The following is a 16,481-nucleotide window of genomic DNA, read 5'->3' as shown; positions in this document are numbered from 1 at the left end:
TGTCACGACCTGGGACTGGTCTCTTTCAGTGCTTCTGCCTGACTACATCATCTGACTACATCTTGTGACTTTACTCAACAAATCCTGACACTATTCAAAACTTTGTTTGACGACTAGCTGGGCAGGTTGCCTGTCAAGTACACAATCACGATTAACCCTGAGGTACTCCCAGTTGTCCGTCCAGCACACAGGATTCCCCATGCTATGCGGGACTGTGTTCATAGTGAACTCAACAGAATGGTGTCTCTAGGTGTAATTGCCCCCGTTGTTGACCCCTTGGATTGGGTCTCGACCATGGATGTGGCAACAAAGAAAAATAAGGATGAAATACGGATTTGCATCAATCCCAAGGACTTAAACACAGCCATTAAACGACCACACTATCCCATGCGCACCGTGGATGAGATTGCAGCGCAGCTGGCTGAAGCAACTGTATTTACAGTACTAGATGCCAAGAGTTCATTCTGGCAGATTCCGCTGGAACGCAACTCCTCTAAGTTAACTGCCTTCATCACACCATTCGGGCGATACAGATTCCTTTGCATGCCTTTTGGCATAAGCTCTGCTAGTGAAGTATTTCAACGAGCTATGGAACAATTATTTGCAGGTTACCCATGCCCCATTGTAGTAGATGATATCCTCGTTGCTGGTCAAACTATCCAAGAACACAATGCTAATCTAACAAAGGACCTGGACTGCGCCAATGCCATCAACCTCAAGTTAAACCCTCAAAAATGCAAATTCAGAGTAAGTGAGATGAACTACGTGGGCCATGTGTTCACTAAAGACGTCCTAAAAACTGATCCGGCGAAAACCAGTGGCATAAACGAGCTACCCACAGACGTGCTTAGTCTGCAGAGATTCCTTGGCATGGTTAACTACCTGAGTAAATTTATTCCGAACTTCAGTGAAATATCAGCCCCACTGCGCCAGCTTACCCACAAAGACACTGTTTGGGCCTGGCACGAACAACAGCAGAGGGCATTCGACACTGTTAAGCAGCAAATGTCTTGTGCTCCTACTCTCACTTATTTTGATCCTAAATGACCGGTCACAGTGACTTGTGACACTTCACAACACGGACTAGGCGGAGCATGTCTTCAAGATGACGGTCGCAGCAGCAAGCCTGTCGCCTCTGCCTCGCGCACCATGACTGACACAGAACAACGCAACGTCCAAATTGAAAAGGAGCTGCTAGCAGTTGTTTTTGCCTGCAAGAAATTTAACAACTTTATTTTCGGACATACGTTCACGATTGAAACTGACCACCATCCCCTGGTCAGCATCTTTAACAAGCTGATTCATGCCTCTCCAGGACGCCTTCAACGGATGTTGCTGCAACTTCAAAAGTATGACATAGTTCTGACCTACAAACGTGGTAAGGATATGCTCCTGGCTGACACTCTCTCGCTTGCACCCCGAAAGACCTGCGATGGTCCGCCTTCACCGGATGACGACTTTATAATAATGATTGTGTCTTTTATTCCCTCGTCCTGTGTGGAAGACCTGGTTGCCCACACTGCTGCTGACAGTACCTTACGGTCGCTCGCCTCCGTCATTAAGGCTGGCCAGGCGGCTGACAAGCACTACAATGTACCGCTGCCAGTTCGGCCCTTCTTTGCCGTCCGTGATGAGTTAGTACTACAAGATGGTATTATCATAAAAGGCTGCAGTCCCTGCTTCGCTATACAGCAAGTTTTTTAATGCTATCCATGCAGGGCATCCAGGCGCTGAAGCAACTGTCCTACGAGCAAAAAACATGTTTTACTGGCCTGGTATGGCTGAATACATTCTCGAGAATGTGGCATCCTGTGCAGTGTGTAACAGCTTGGCACCTCATCAACAAAAGCAACCACTTCTCTCACACCTGGCTCCTGCCCTCCCGTGGTCTACAGTGGCAACTGACATGTTTGAGTGGCATGGCATGTAGTACCTGGTACTTGTCGACTCGTATTCCAGCTGGTTTGGCATCAATCTTCTTAGTAGCCCCACTTCTCACGGGGTAGTTCTAAAACTCGCTCGCCATTTTGCAGACCACGGAGCTCCTTGTATACTGCTACCTGATAATGGCAGTCAATTTACCAGCCAGCACTGCATGCTGGGGTTTTCGCCACATCACCAGCAGCCCTGAATATCCTCAGTCGAATGGACTGGCTGAACGAGCTGTCAAGAGTGCAAAACAGCTGATGGAACGATCCCACAGAGCTAATTCCGATGTGTACCTGGACCTGCTCAACCTACACAACATCTCCGTGACCCCATCTTGGGTTCACCTGCTCAACGTTTAATGTCATGGCAGACCCGAGCCACGGTGTCTGTTGCAGATCAGGCGTTGAACCCGCCCGCAGGTGGTCTCACCATCGGAAGTCCAGTCCAGGCTGCAACAAAAGTGTGACATTCAAAAACAGTGGTATGACAAAACAAGCAGACCGCTGCCACCATTAACCAAGGAGCAGGTGGTTCATTTGCAAACTGACAAAGGTCATGACCATATCAGTGTAATTTCTGGAACTGCCTCTGAGCCACGCCCATATTTGGTCAGTGCTGATGGCGGTACCTACAGACGTAACAGGCAACATATCCTGTCTGTGAATGAGCCGGCTCCACCTCATTATCTGGACCGTACAAGTGTACTTCCGTCTACGTCCAGCGCCATCAGTCCACCTGTACCAGCACAACAACCTACTTCTGAAACGGCTACTCTGCCAATGGTGACACCTCCTCCGCCTGTGTTGCTATGCATGCCTTATTTAGTCAATGGTTTTGTATTGACATTTAATTCTTTAAGCGGAAGGATGTAGATCAGTGTCACTCATGCTATGAGTCATACTGTGGCTCTGCCCACTGGTTTAATAGAAAGATCTTTTCACTTTCTTCCCCAGTCTTGAGTAGTATGTTAAGATGAAGTTACCTGTGCTGTATTGCTAATAAATTTTTTTGGATCTTAATCACTGTACGTGAGTCAAGTAATTCCAACAAATATACTACAGCATTCTGTGAGCACTTCAAACAATATTGGTTCAAGCATATTTTTAAGCTTTAAGGTATTGTGATCAAAACTCTTAATCAAATTTTAAATTTCTTTCCTTTATCGTTAATATTTGGATATTTCCGATACATTGTGCAAAAGGTTTACATGGAAAATATGTTGCTTTTTTATCCACTTTAATTTTTCTTATTACAGCTTGGTATTTGCCACACCTCTTTGTTGTGCATTGTTTCCACAGAAAAGGTAAGAAACCCGTTCATGTTTTTTGTGCTTGGTACGATTTTACATCTTAAAATCTTTATGCAATTTTTATATTCCTTAGAATATTAAGAAGAGTTAACCAACGTTAGTTATGCAGTGTTGAAATAAACTATTCAGCCCACTAAGTCCATGCTGATTGTGAAGCACTCATTTGCACAAATGGCATAATTTTCTCTCCTCACACAGATGCCGCACAGATTCTACTGCAGTAAAACTTCAATAATCTGGTACGATCAGGTCTTTGGTGCCACACCAGCTGATTTTCTGGACGATTAAATGTGATTCAATTAATTCCCTAAAATCCTGCTACACAGTACAGGTACACAACTGCTTTTCCAGCAACTGATGGTCCAGCACCTCCTTTCATCTGGACAAAATTACGATACGGAAATAATTCTTCGCAGCTGCGGTAGTGGTGGCGCTGGCCAAGCAGCTGCGGCTCGCCTGCAGTCTGTCTATCTTTCTTCTTTTTGTTTTATTTTTGTCTTGTTAGATATATGTTTTAGTCTATTTTCAGTCAACCTTTACTTGTGTGTATGTGAGGGATGGGGGAAACTTTTCAAATCTCTTCCTTCAACGGGGATGCGACCTTTTCTTTCTCGTATCTCCGTCTGCTCTAATATTGTAGAGCTTGCGGCCTTCAGCTGGAATTGACCTTGAGGCCTGCGGTCGCAGAGCCTGTGGACTCACCATCTGACTGACTTCGGAGGCTGTGGTGGCGCTGTGGCTGCGACCCGACTTCGGAGGCTTTAGCCGCGAGCCCTGTGGACGGCAACATCGGGAGCTCGCAGGTCCCTGGTTGGTGACCGATTTTCGGGAGCAGCCACAACAGCACCTTCGTCTGCCCCGAATCGCGGAGCTTGAATCGACCCATTCGCGGAGCTTAAAAACGGCCACGGAATTTACCATTACCCGGCGGGTGCTTCAAAATCGAGAGCCTCGATCGCCTCGACGCAGCAGTTTGACTGCCTAACTGCGGGAGAACGGGCAGGGAGGAGATAAGACTTTTTGCCTTCCATAACAGTGAGGAAGTGCCTGGAGATTCCTGTGATGGATGTTTGTGTTAAATTGTGTTCATTGTGTGTTTTGTCGCCTTTTACATGACTGCATGGTACAAAATTTTGTTCAAACTTGTTTGAATGACTATAAAGGAAATTCAGTTTCATTTCAATATGAGCACCCTCATCTTCCCCGTCTTTATTTTTATCCCATCTTTACGTGTTGGAACACCTGAGCAGCTCAGAAGCCAATCGATAGGTGGTGCACATGCACAGCGTGCTACCCAACCCGCACGCGGTAACTCGACCAGCACACGGTCGAAAGCTTAACTCACGGTTTGATGCTGTCATGGCGGTACAAAGCTGAGGAAGAGGATCCATCTGTTGCGACCTGAGGAATCCTTTTTTACATTAAAAGAAAATCTGATTGGCTGAGAGTTGCCTGACTTGAGTTCAAGTGAGTGGGCCCAGCTCGGGAACAGACTGTTAGCACAGCAAAACAGTCCCTGAACAGCAGCTGAGCTCAGTTTGGAACTTTGGTCGTTTAAATTTTAGTTCATTATTGTCACGTGTACCAAGGTACAGTGAAAAGCTTTTTGTTGCGTGCTATCCAGTCAGCTAAAAGACTATACATGATTACAAGCTGCAAACTTGTGGATATTTTCAATTTTATGAAGAATGGGACGAAAGACCTGCCAGGAGTACATTGGAATAATTATTTTCAGAATTAACAAAACTGTGGCTGAGGGATTCAGTGAGAAGCTAGGTGAGATTGGATGATATGGGGCTGGATGTATATCTTGAGATGGTATCTTTAAGTGATTGTGAAGTCATCCCAAGATCATTTTCAACACAGTCTATAAACAGTCTCTCAGTTACCATGGAGAGGTACAGAAGCTGTTAAAAATTGGAGTTTGTGATGAATTTGGTCTTGTCAGTGTTTGGAGAGGGGTGGGAGATTGCAACCTTCACGTGGTCCGCCCTGTTTCGACAAATGTAATCAACCATGCTCAATCAGCCGTGCACAATCAAATAGAACAAGTTGTCCTACAACTTTAGGCTGTGCACGCCTTACGCAAGAAGAAGAAGAAGTGTTTGGAGAGAAGACATTTCTGCTTATCCAGTGTCATCGCAATACAGCATGGAAACGCAAGGCAATTAGATATTGGACAAGCATTCTGATAATTGGAGATAGTGCAGATATTGAGTTGGTGGTGGTCATAAAATAGCATGTACTTCATACAATAGCATGTACTTCATACAAATTTTGATTGAAATTGCTGAAGATACAGTGCCCTCCTTAATGTTTGGGACAAAGACTCATCACTTATGTATTTGCCTCTGTACTCCACAATTTGAGATTTGTAATAGAAAAAATCACATGTGGTTAAAGTGCACATTGTCAGATTTTAAAGGCCGTTTTTATACATTTTGGTTTGACCATACACAGTCCCCTCATTTCAGGGCACCATCTTGTTTGGGACACAACAATGTCATGTAAATGAAAGTAGTCTTGTTTAGTATTTTGTTGCATATCCTTTGCATGCAATGACTGCTTGAAATCTGCGATTCATGGATATCACCAGTTGCTGGGTGCCTTCTCTGGTGATGCTCTGACAGGTCTGTATTCAATTCAATTCAATTCAACTTTATTGTCATTGCATAGATACAAGTATAGGTAAAACGAAATGCAGTTTAGCGTCTGGTCATAGTCATAGTGCAAGATAGTAGAAGTAGAAAATAAAAATACAGAATAAGCATACAATAGAGTAAAAGAGTACTGGTTAACAATCAGGGCCGGCGTTAAGCCGATTTGACCGATTGCTCCCAATTGGGCCCCGCGCCTAATGGGGGCCCCGCACTAATGTTCAGTATTTCGTACGGAAATACGAATTCTCTTTGTTAAATAAAGATTTTTTTAAATTCGCCATCCGGATTTTTTTTAAACGAACATGCATAACAACCGCTGCACGGCCATCATACACAAACGATTTGTTAACTAGTGCTGTTCAAAAGGGAACTGCAGATGCTGGAATATCGAAGGTACACAAAATTGCTGGGGAAACTCAGCGGGTGCAGCAGCATCTATGGAGCGAAGGAAATAGGCGACGTTTCGGGCCGAAACCCTTCTTCAGACTCATTTAATGACGCCGTGTTCCTTTGAATAAAATTCACGCGGCGTCATTAATACTTGTTTAAAACACAATTACATTACTGAGAAATGTAGATCGATGACACGTTGAGAATTTCATTTAACTCACCATCATGAGTGAGGGCCCCGGACCGCGAGAAGGGGCTTCTTCCTGGTGTGCAGGTTAGTCATTCACCTACCGACCCACGTTGTGTCTCTCTGTCTTTTGCTCACTCCCTCCCTCCCTCTTTCTCTCGCGCTCTCTCTCCCGCTCCCCGTCTCATCTCTCTCTAGCTCTCCTACTCCCTCTCTATCACCCTGTCCCCTCAGCATTCCCGGAATCATTGATGTTTAGCGGTAGACAAAAATGCTGGAGAAACTCAGCTGGTGAGGCATTCGCCTGGCCCGCTGAGTTCCTCCAGCACTCTGTGTTTTTTGTTTGGCTCTGAAGTTGAAGGTGGCTCAGCGGGACGGGCAGCGGCTCTGGGGAGAGGGTTGTGTTTCTGGTCGAGACCCTTTTTCAGACAATCACAAGTACTCTTACCGACGCGAGTTCAGTTCGGTCTGAAGAAGGGTCTTCTCTCCAGAGTCGCTGCGCTGCCTGTCTGCTGAGTTACTCCAGCTTTATGTCTATCTTCAATTTCAGAGAAATACAAATTCTCACGGGGGGCTTATAACGTCTCTAAACCCCTCTGGGACCCTCTGAACACCTCTAAACCCCCTCTAGCCCCCCTATTTCCCTCTATTCCCCTCTAAACAATTGTAAACACACCTGAACCCATCTGAAGCCCTCTAAACATCTCTAAACCGTTTAAACCCCCTAAGGCCGGCCATGCACGCACACACACAGACGCATACACACAAACACACACACTCAGTCACACAGACACAGAGACACAATCGCATACACTCATAAACACACACACACACACACACACACACACACACACACACATTCAATCTTTCAAAGTGCCGCTCATTTTATTAGATGTGTGACACTTTCATATAGTTTTTCAAAATTTTAGTATATCAAGCATTTAATGTTTTTTTTGGTTAAAGACGAGCATACTACACGAAATATAAACATACATAAATTTTGACTTTTCTAGAGTAGGGGCCCCGCCATCAATTTTCTAATTGGGCCCCGCAATTCCTAGCACCGGCCCTGTGTGGAATGTGGATGGATTAGAAAAAAAACTGGTACATAGGCAAATACTGTATACAAATGGGATGAGTGGGATGAGTATTGCAGCCATCTTTAGCTTAAGCTTGTTTTGGGGGCTGGTACGCTTCAGTTTTCTCTTCTGCATATAAAAGGCATGTTCAATTGGGTTCAGATCGGGCGATTGACTTGGCTACTCAAGAATTGACCATTTATTAGCTTTGAAAAACTTCTTTGTTGCTTTAGCAGTATGCTTGGGATCATTGTCTTGCTGTAGAATGAACTGCCGGCCAATGAGGTTTGAGGCATTTGTTTGAACTTGAACAGATAGGATGTGTCTATACACTTCAGAATTCATTATGCTACTACCATCAGCAGTTGTATCATCAATGAAGATAAGTGCCACATGCCAGGCCATAACACTCCTCCACCGTGTTTCACAGATGAGGTGGTATGCTTTGGATCTTATGCAGTTCCTTCTCTCCTCCATACTTTGCTCTTGCCATCACTCTGATATACGTTAAACTTCATCTCATCTGTTCACAAGACCTTTTTCCAGAACTGTAGTTGCTCTTTTAAGTACTTATTGGCAAACTGTAACCCGGCTAACCTATTTTTGCAGCTGACCAGTGGTTTGCATCTTGCAGTGTAGCCTCTGTATTTCTGTTCATGAAGTCTTCTGCAGACAGTGGTCTTTGACAAATCCACACCTGACTCCTGAAGAGTGTTTCTGATCTGTCGGACAGGTGTTTGGGGATTTTTCTTTATTATAGAGAGAATTCTTCTGTCAAAAGCTGTGGAGGTCTTCCTTGACCTGCCAGTCCCTTTGCGATTAGTAAGCTCACCAGTGCTCTCTTTCTTCTTAATGATGTTCCAAACAGTTGATTTTGGTAAGCCTAGGGTTTGGCTTATGTCTCCAACAGTTTTATTCTTGTTTCTCAGTCTCATAATGGCTTATTTGACTTTCATTGGCACAACTTTGGTCCTCATATGGATAAACAGCAATAAAAGTTTCCAAAGGTGAAGGGAAGACTGGAGGAAAGACTAGGCGTTGAAAGCTCTCTTATACCTGCATTAAGGAGGCAATTAAACACACCTGAGCAATTACAAACGCCTGTGAAGCCATGTGTCCCAAACATTACGGTGCCCTGAAATGAGGGGACTATGTATAAACACAACTGTAATTTCTGCATGGTGAAACCAAAATGCCCTTTAATAAAATCTGACAATGTGCACTTTAACCACATGTGATTTTTTTTCTATTACAAATCTCAAATTGTGGAGTACAAAGGCAAATAAATAAATGATGGGTCTTTGTCCCAAACATTATGGAGGGCACTGTAAATGCTGAATGTAAATAAGAAAGGAAAAAACCCAAAGGTAGGTTCTTCAGACAAGACTGGCATTGTAGCATGGGAGGTGCAGTTGGGATGGGATGTATAAAGCATTTCAGTTGATTTCCTGATTATGGCTGACTAAATAAGAAAAGAATCGGGTGCGTTGTTCTAGTAACCGAACAATGAAGGAATGGAATTGGAGTAGGATGATCGATAATATTAAATGAAAATTACATACCTGGATTTTCATTGATATTTAGACAATTTACGGGAATTATATATATTTAACTGTCTTGTGATGTATTTTATTTAATTTCATATAGCTCGATGTCTGTGAGCCGTCTTGAACACGATATTCAGGATAAAGTTCGAAAGTCCAGTCCTAAAGTGGAATATGTTTACTTCAACAAAGGATTGTAAAAGCACAAGATAATTATAGAAAAACACCAAGCGATCCAGTTTGTAGTGAGTTCAATGTGACAGAACTTAAAAACTGTGTTTTTTGTCTTAACTCATTTGTACTTTTACATAGTTTTTTTCAGAAAGCTTATTTAATGATCTAAAAATACTAATCTAAATTAATTCCGATTGAAAATTGTTTCAAATAATGCGGTTTTAAAAAGACAACGGTTTGTGCTGTCTGCATTTATGTAGTCTATTTCTAAAATAACTATCATACTAATGTAAACCTGTCCGTCAACTGACACAGCACAATACATTACTACATTGGTCATTTATTACATTCATCTTATTAATGTTTGTACTGTGTTTAAGGTTATAGCAAGTGTTAACATTTGCTAATTAGATTAGGACAGAAAATAGATTTTGTGACTATGTCCAGTATTATGCAAACGTAATTATATTAGAAGGTTAGCATAAACATTTCACTTCAAATTTATGTTTCAGGGCTGTATGTGAAAGGATCAGAAGGTAATTCTCCATGAGCTAAATTGTATGCTGTCTGGGCTTTTGCCAGTTGAATAAAGTTTAAACTCCCGATTGAGCACAAAGGACTGAATACTTGAAATAATACAGAACTTGATCCTATGATCAGAAGATGATAATGGTTTTTAAATTTCAAATCTCATTGGCACGTGCAATAAAACTTCAATGTTGCTGCATAAGCACATTCTTTAAAATTTACATTCCTAGATATTTAATGCCTTCAGGATTTTTAAAATTAAGTATGTTATCGTATAATTTTAATAGAAAAAGTATATTGTCTTTTCAATCTTTCAATTAATGAAAGTGTATTGTTTAGATGAAACTGGAAAATAAAACTCGAATAAAGTCAAACTTCAAGAAAAGATAATAAGTTTTGTATGAAATTATTTGTCAAAACACAAGTGTTTAAAGAATAATAATGCTATCATCTTTTTACACAGATGTTGTCATTGAAGAAAAGTTGGCTACAAAACTAAATGATTGCAGTTGTCTTTGCTAGAACTTGATAGTAATGCAGCAGTGGGAATGGGTGGCTTTCCGTATCCTTGTTAATTTTACTTAATCTATCCATTGTTCAGCACTAGAACACAGTAATTTATTTGGAACAAACACATTTTTCATGGTGGTCACTGGATTAACTTTTCTAATAAAATCTTTGCTGATCTCTAAATGAAGATATTAATGAACAATGTACAGCGACTGATATTTTTATTGGTTGGTGAGAAGCCAAGCATAATGGGAATGAAAGTCTCTGAAAGAACTAAATGGACAAAACTCCATTACATGTAACAGCTCAAACTTGGTGGCCCCTGTCTTTCCAACAGTCATCCTTGCTCAATATATCATTTCTTGTTGAATTGTAATGGCTTCTAGTTCACAAAGCCTAAAATTCAAGTCATTACTATGTTTTAATTGTCTCATGGCCTTCCTCAATTTGATCACTGTAACTTCTTCCCAACCTACAATTTCTGAATTAATTATTCAAATTTCTCATGCCTCATCCCTGTTCTCATTGCCAATTCAAATTATATTCCAATAAATCAGCATCTGGTATGTCATTAGCTATTCCAAAATTGTCAAAAGCATAGATTCAAAAGTAAAGAATAGGGTAGGGATTGTTGTACAAAAAAAATAGACAATTGCCAGTTACTTATGAAATCAGATCTACAATTTGAATCCAATTCACAACTGAATTTCCACAAGTTTTTATCAAATTTTGAATGAACGCACAAATTACCGTTAATCTAACATTGCTCCAAAAATTTCCGATCACATAAAATGGACGATAATAGAAACCTAGAAATAGGTGCAGGAGTAGGCCCTTCGAGCCAGCCGTTCAATATGATCATGGCTGATCATCCAAAATCAGTACCCTGTTCCTGCTTTCTCCCCATATCCCATGATTCCATTAGCCCTAAGAGCTACATCTAACTCTCTCTAGAAAACATCCGGTGAATTGGTCTCCACTGCCTTCTGTGGTAGAGAATTCCACAGATTCACAACTCCCTGGGTGAAAAGTTTTTTCCTCATCTCAGTCCTAAATGGCCTACCACTTATTCTTAAACTGTGACCGCTGGTTCTGGACTGCCCCAACATCGGGATATTAGAATTAGAATATAAAATAATGAAGTAAAGGCATCCTATACATATATAGTAGTTTAATTATGGTATCCATAATTAACATCTAACTTTTCTGGCCTATAAAACAAACACGTTGTTTACTATTTGATCCTGTTGTAAAGAGTTGACGCAGAATTGAGACATTATTAATTATCCCTACTGCTGCCAGAATTATCAGCCCAATGTTATACACTATGAAGAGCAACCATGCTGAAAGGTTTCCAGAAAGCATTGCGCCAGCTCCCCAGGCTCATAGAATACTACTTGGAGCTAATAGTCAGAAAGAAATCCAATTATGGGGAGGAAAATTATTTTGAATGGTAAAAAAAGATGCATTTCCAGGAAATAACATATTTCGGTAGCAGAGTCACGGAAATAAGCCATTAAACTTGTGAATCTAACAAAAGTGCCTGTCTAAGTTATAATACAAAATTTTGATCATTTTTATGTCACTGAACCTGATTTCCTTGTTTGTGGTTGATGAAAATTCAGCATAGAATTAATGTAATAGGTGGAAATGTGATCTATTTTAAAAATGTGTTATTCCATGGCATCTTCATCAAATTTTACTGTGCAAGCTGCAACTTTAGTTGGTCATTGGGATACTTAAATATAATTAAAAAACTTGGAAAATATGACAAATTATGAAGTATTACTTGTTTGAAGAAGGGGGTCCTGATCAGAAACGTCATCTATCCATGTTCTCCAGGGATGCTGCCTGACCCGCTTATCCAGCACTTTGTCTTTTTTTTGTTGTATTACATTATGATTAAGAATTATTATTATGCCATTTTACAACCTTTAAAATAATTTGTTTTTTTCCAAGAGACACAGTCCCCTTTGGAGTAGATACAATAGCATATTGTACTATGCCTCAAATTCTTTCCACAATTAATGTGACAGATACAACTATGCAGCACATTCAGCAATGTGGCGGTGAATTTCTAGGCAAAGGTAAGTTTAATTTGGATCAGAATGGATACCGACAGCACTTGCATATATCTACGGCAGTAAGAGGTTTTAATAAAACATTCCTGGAATGTATGCTCTAGTCCTTTTGCATATCGATGAAAGCTATTTTGGTTTGATTTTTTGTTGTATTATATATTTGATTTTAAATCAGCATATTGGATTAGGCCTTGTACCAGAGCTGAGACCAGGTAATGGATGATCTGCATCCCATGTTAGCTGTAACTGATTACAGGTCTTCAGATATCTCACGCTCCAGTTGCAAGGAGAATGTACAATATTTTGTTCATTGGCTTAAGGCAATGTCCAAGATAAAGTAAACACCAGTTGCACAATAAATAAACTAATTCATCCTGAATGACAATTATGGAATCCATCCTGTCGATAGCTCCTTATGATCTTGAATGTTCCAATCAAGTTACTTGACTCTTTTAAACTGAAGATAGACACAAAACACTGGAATAACTCAGCGGGCCAGGCAGCATCTCTGGAAAGAAGGGATGGGTGACATTTCGGGTCGAGACAAGGCAAATATAATGGCTTTGATCTGGTATCTTATCTGCAACTAAAATCCCCACTTCTAGATCTTCTCCATCCCAAATTTATTTGCACAGCAGTCAGTTATCAATCAGGATGAGAAAAATAGTACATATTTCCAAACTAATGCTATGCTCAGGGCCGGCCTTAAACCAATTGCTCCCAATTGGGCCCCGCGTCTAAGGGGGCCCCGCGCTAGAGTAATCTACTCTCGGCTCATGTAGATCTACCCCGGGTTGAGGGGGGAGAGACGGGTGGAGAGAGAGTAGAGGGGTGGTGGGGGAAGAAAGGGGTAGACAGGGAGGGGGAATTGAGAAGGGGGAGGTGGATTGTTCCCTCACGGTCCCGGGGCAGCGCTCCCGCCCCTCCAGTCGCCGTGCTTCACGCACACAGCCCCGGTTCCACCCCTCTCCCCGGGAGAATCGTTGAACACTACAAGGAGGGCCGGGGCGGGGGTTGGAGCAACATTTACAAACATCAGCCTCAGTTCACACCCGTCCGCCACAGCATCCGCTCCCTCCGCCTGCCCTCTCCCTTCTCTCCTTCCCTACCCTTCCCTTCTTCCCTCTCTCCCTTCTTCCTCTCTCTCCTTCCCTCCCTCCATTCTTTCCCTCCTTCCCTCCCTCCCTTCTTTCTCTACTTCCCTCCCTCCCTTCTCTCCTTCCTACCTTCTCTCCCACACACACACACATCACGCACAGACAACTAACATACACACACACACAACTAAGTTAGGATGGGGTAGAAGCCCAAAGGGTACGATGGGGCTGAAGCACAAAATTTAATGCCTGGACTGGTTTTTCGCCAATGGTTATTGGTTTTCCAGGATCTAAATTAAATTACTTTTTTTTCATTTCACAGCCACTAAAACAAGTGGTATTGTAACTATGCACTTTTCAGAGGTGATGTACACATTTTGTTTGTTACTTGTCGGATTACATGTATGCAATTTTATATTAAAATGTAGCTTAGATCTGTTTGGTCCATTAACTCGCATGCATTTTTTAAGTGCACATTTTGATTATTTTCCATTCTACCATAGAGATATAAAGTCTATAATAGACTATAATAGACTCTATAAAAGTCTATAATAGACTTTATTTATATTTCCATGATTCTACAGACCTTGGCTGGGAACTTGGGACTCACCAAAATTGTTCCCAATTGGGCCCCGCACCTCCTAAGGCTGGCCAAGGCTATGCTGAGAATTATAGGGTCAGTATGTTTGAATTTAACTTCAAAATTCTTGCTGTTTTTGAAGTTGTCACCAGGTGGTGCTTTGCAGATGAAGTGTAGTGCAGAGGGAAGAGAAGGGAATGTTGACTCAAAAGTAGTCAAAGTGTTTCATTGTCTTATGTCCTAGATAGAACAATGAAATTCATACTGGCAGCAGCACCACATGTCTAAATATAGTACTCTGTAAACCATATAATAAATGAGAAAAAGTTATGTGTGTATATGTAAGTATATATCAAGTCAAGTCAAGTCAAGTTTATTTGTCACATACACATACGAGATGTGCAGTGAAATGAAAGTGGCAATGCTCGCGGACTTTTGTGCAAAAGACAAACAACCAAACAACCAAACAAACTATAAACACAATCATAACACACATATTCTTTTACATAATAAATAATGGAAGGAAAAACGTTCAGTAGAGTTAGTCCCTGGTGAGATAGGCGTTTACAGTCCGAATGGCCTCTGGGAAGAAACTCCTTCTCAACCTCTCCGTTCTCACCGCATGGCAACGGAGGCGTTTGCCTGACCGTAGCAGCTGGAACAGTCCGTTGCAGGGGTGGAAGGGGTCTCTCATGATATTGTTGGCTCTGGAGTTGCACCTCCTGATGTATAGTTCCTGCAGGGGGGCAAGTGAAGTTCCCATAGTGCGTTCGGCCGAACGCACTACTCTCTGCAGAGCCTTCTTGTCCTTGGCAGAGCAATTCCCAAACCATAGAATAGAATAGAATATGTTTATTGTCATTGCACAAAACTGAGCAACGAAATTCCATTTGCTTCTCCTCCGTTAAAAGAAATACAACACGACAACCAATACACATACGTACAGTTAATAGTAAAATAATAAATACATTTTTAAAAGAGTTTAAAATAATTTAGCGGTATTCCTCGAAGTTACTTCTTGCTTCCCAGTGTTCACTATTGGAGTTAAGCTCTTTTATCGCACATGGGTAGAAACTATTTTTTAGTCGCCTCCCAGAGGGTAGCAGAGTAAAAAGGTGGTTGGCAGGGTGGGATGTGTCCTTCTTGATATTTATGGCCCTGCGCAAGCATCGGGCCTTGTATATGTCATCCAAGGAGGGCAGGTTAGCGTTTGTAATGCGCTGCGCAGTTTTTATAATTCCCTGCAGCGCCCTCCTCTCAGCCACAGTACAGCTGGCAAACCACACCAGGATTCCATAGGTGAGGATACTTTCCACGGCGCATCGATAGAAGGACAGCAGCAGCGGCTGTGAGACGTTAGCTCTCCGTAGAGACCTCAGGAAATACAGCCGCTGATGAGACTTCTTCAAGAGAGTGACGGTGTTCATTTGCCATTTGAGGTCCTGGGAGATGTTTATTCCCAGGGACTTAAAGTCGTTGACTCTCTCCACCATGTCTCCTTTGATGTATAAGGGAGCAGGTTCCTCTCTCCTCTTCCTCCTGAAGTCAACGACAAGTTCTTTTGTCTTTGATGGGTTTAGTACCAGGTTGTTTTTGGTACACCAGACGGTCAGTTTTTGGACTTCATCCCTGTAGGCAGACTCGTCATCGTTGTTTATGTCCCACCACAGTCGTGTCGTCCGCAAACTTGATGATCCTGTTTGTACTGTGTGTTGGTATACAGTCGTAAGTGTATATTGTATACAAGATTGGACTCAGCACACAAGCTTGTGGCGCACCTGTGCTAAGCGTCAGGACTGGGGAGTAATTGGACCCCATCCTGATGGTCTGTGGGCGGTCTGTTAAAAAGTCCTTAATCCATCCACATATGTTTGCATTAACACCTAGATCAGACAGTTTGTCCACCATTCTGCTGGGGATGATAGGATTAAATGCAGAACTAAAATCTACAAATAACATCCGCACATATGAGCCAGGACGCTCCAGATGTGCCAGTGCAGAATGTAGAGCTGTGTTGATGGCATCTTCCGTTGACCTATTAGCTCTATACGCAAACTGATGCTGATCCAGGGTGGGTGGGAGTGAGGACTTAATGTGGGCCAGGACCAGCCGTTCAAAACATTTCATCACGGTCGAAGTGAGAGCAACAGGTCTATAGTCATTCAAGCTCGTAATGAATGTTTTTTTGGGTACAGGCACGATGGTAGCAGTCTTAAAGCATTTAGGGACAGTGCACGTTAACAGAGAGCGGTTAAAGATTTTGCTAAAAACCTCCACTAACTGGTCTGCACAGTCCCGCAATACTCTCCCTGGGATGCCATCTGGTCCAGCAGCCTTCCTGGGGTTGACCCTGCGGAGTGTTCTTCTGACGTCCTCCGTACTCACAGCGAGTGGCGGGTTGTCAGTGCTGGGT

General features: G+C 42.2%; 1 protein-coding gene across 3 annotated transcripts in view; it reads left to right on the top strand.

Annotated features, from left to right (window-relative positions):
• Nucleotides 1–10,185, top strand: part of sfxn1 (sideroflexin 1) — a 93,780-nt gene extending 83,595 nt beyond the window's left edge. For 2 of the 3 annotated variants that reach the window (XM_033029620.1, XM_033029622.1), the window contains exons 10-11: nucleotides 3,185–3,232; nucleotides 9,202–10,185. In XM_033029620.1, coding sequence (XP_032885511.1) covers nucleotides 3,185–3,232; nucleotides 9,202–9,298 — 145 coding nt within the window. In that variant the 3' untranslated portion in view covers nucleotides 9,299–10,185. The remainder of the gene's footprint in view (nucleotides 1–3,184; nucleotides 3,233–9,201) is intronic. The other variant, XM_033029623.1, reaches the window with a different exon arrangement.
• Nucleotides 10,186–16,481: the final 6,296 nt, after the last annotated feature.

This window comes from Amblyraja radiata, chromosome 11 (genome assembly GCF_010909765.2).
Source record: "Amblyraja radiata isolate CabotCenter1 chromosome 11, sAmbRad1.1.pri, whole genome shotgun sequence".
NCBI lineage: Eukaryota > Metazoa > Chordata > Chondrichthyes > Rajiformes > Rajidae > Amblyraja > Amblyraja radiata.
The sequence above is the reverse complement of the archived record's forward strand: the minus strand, read 5'-3'. Positions and strand labels throughout refer to the sequence as shown.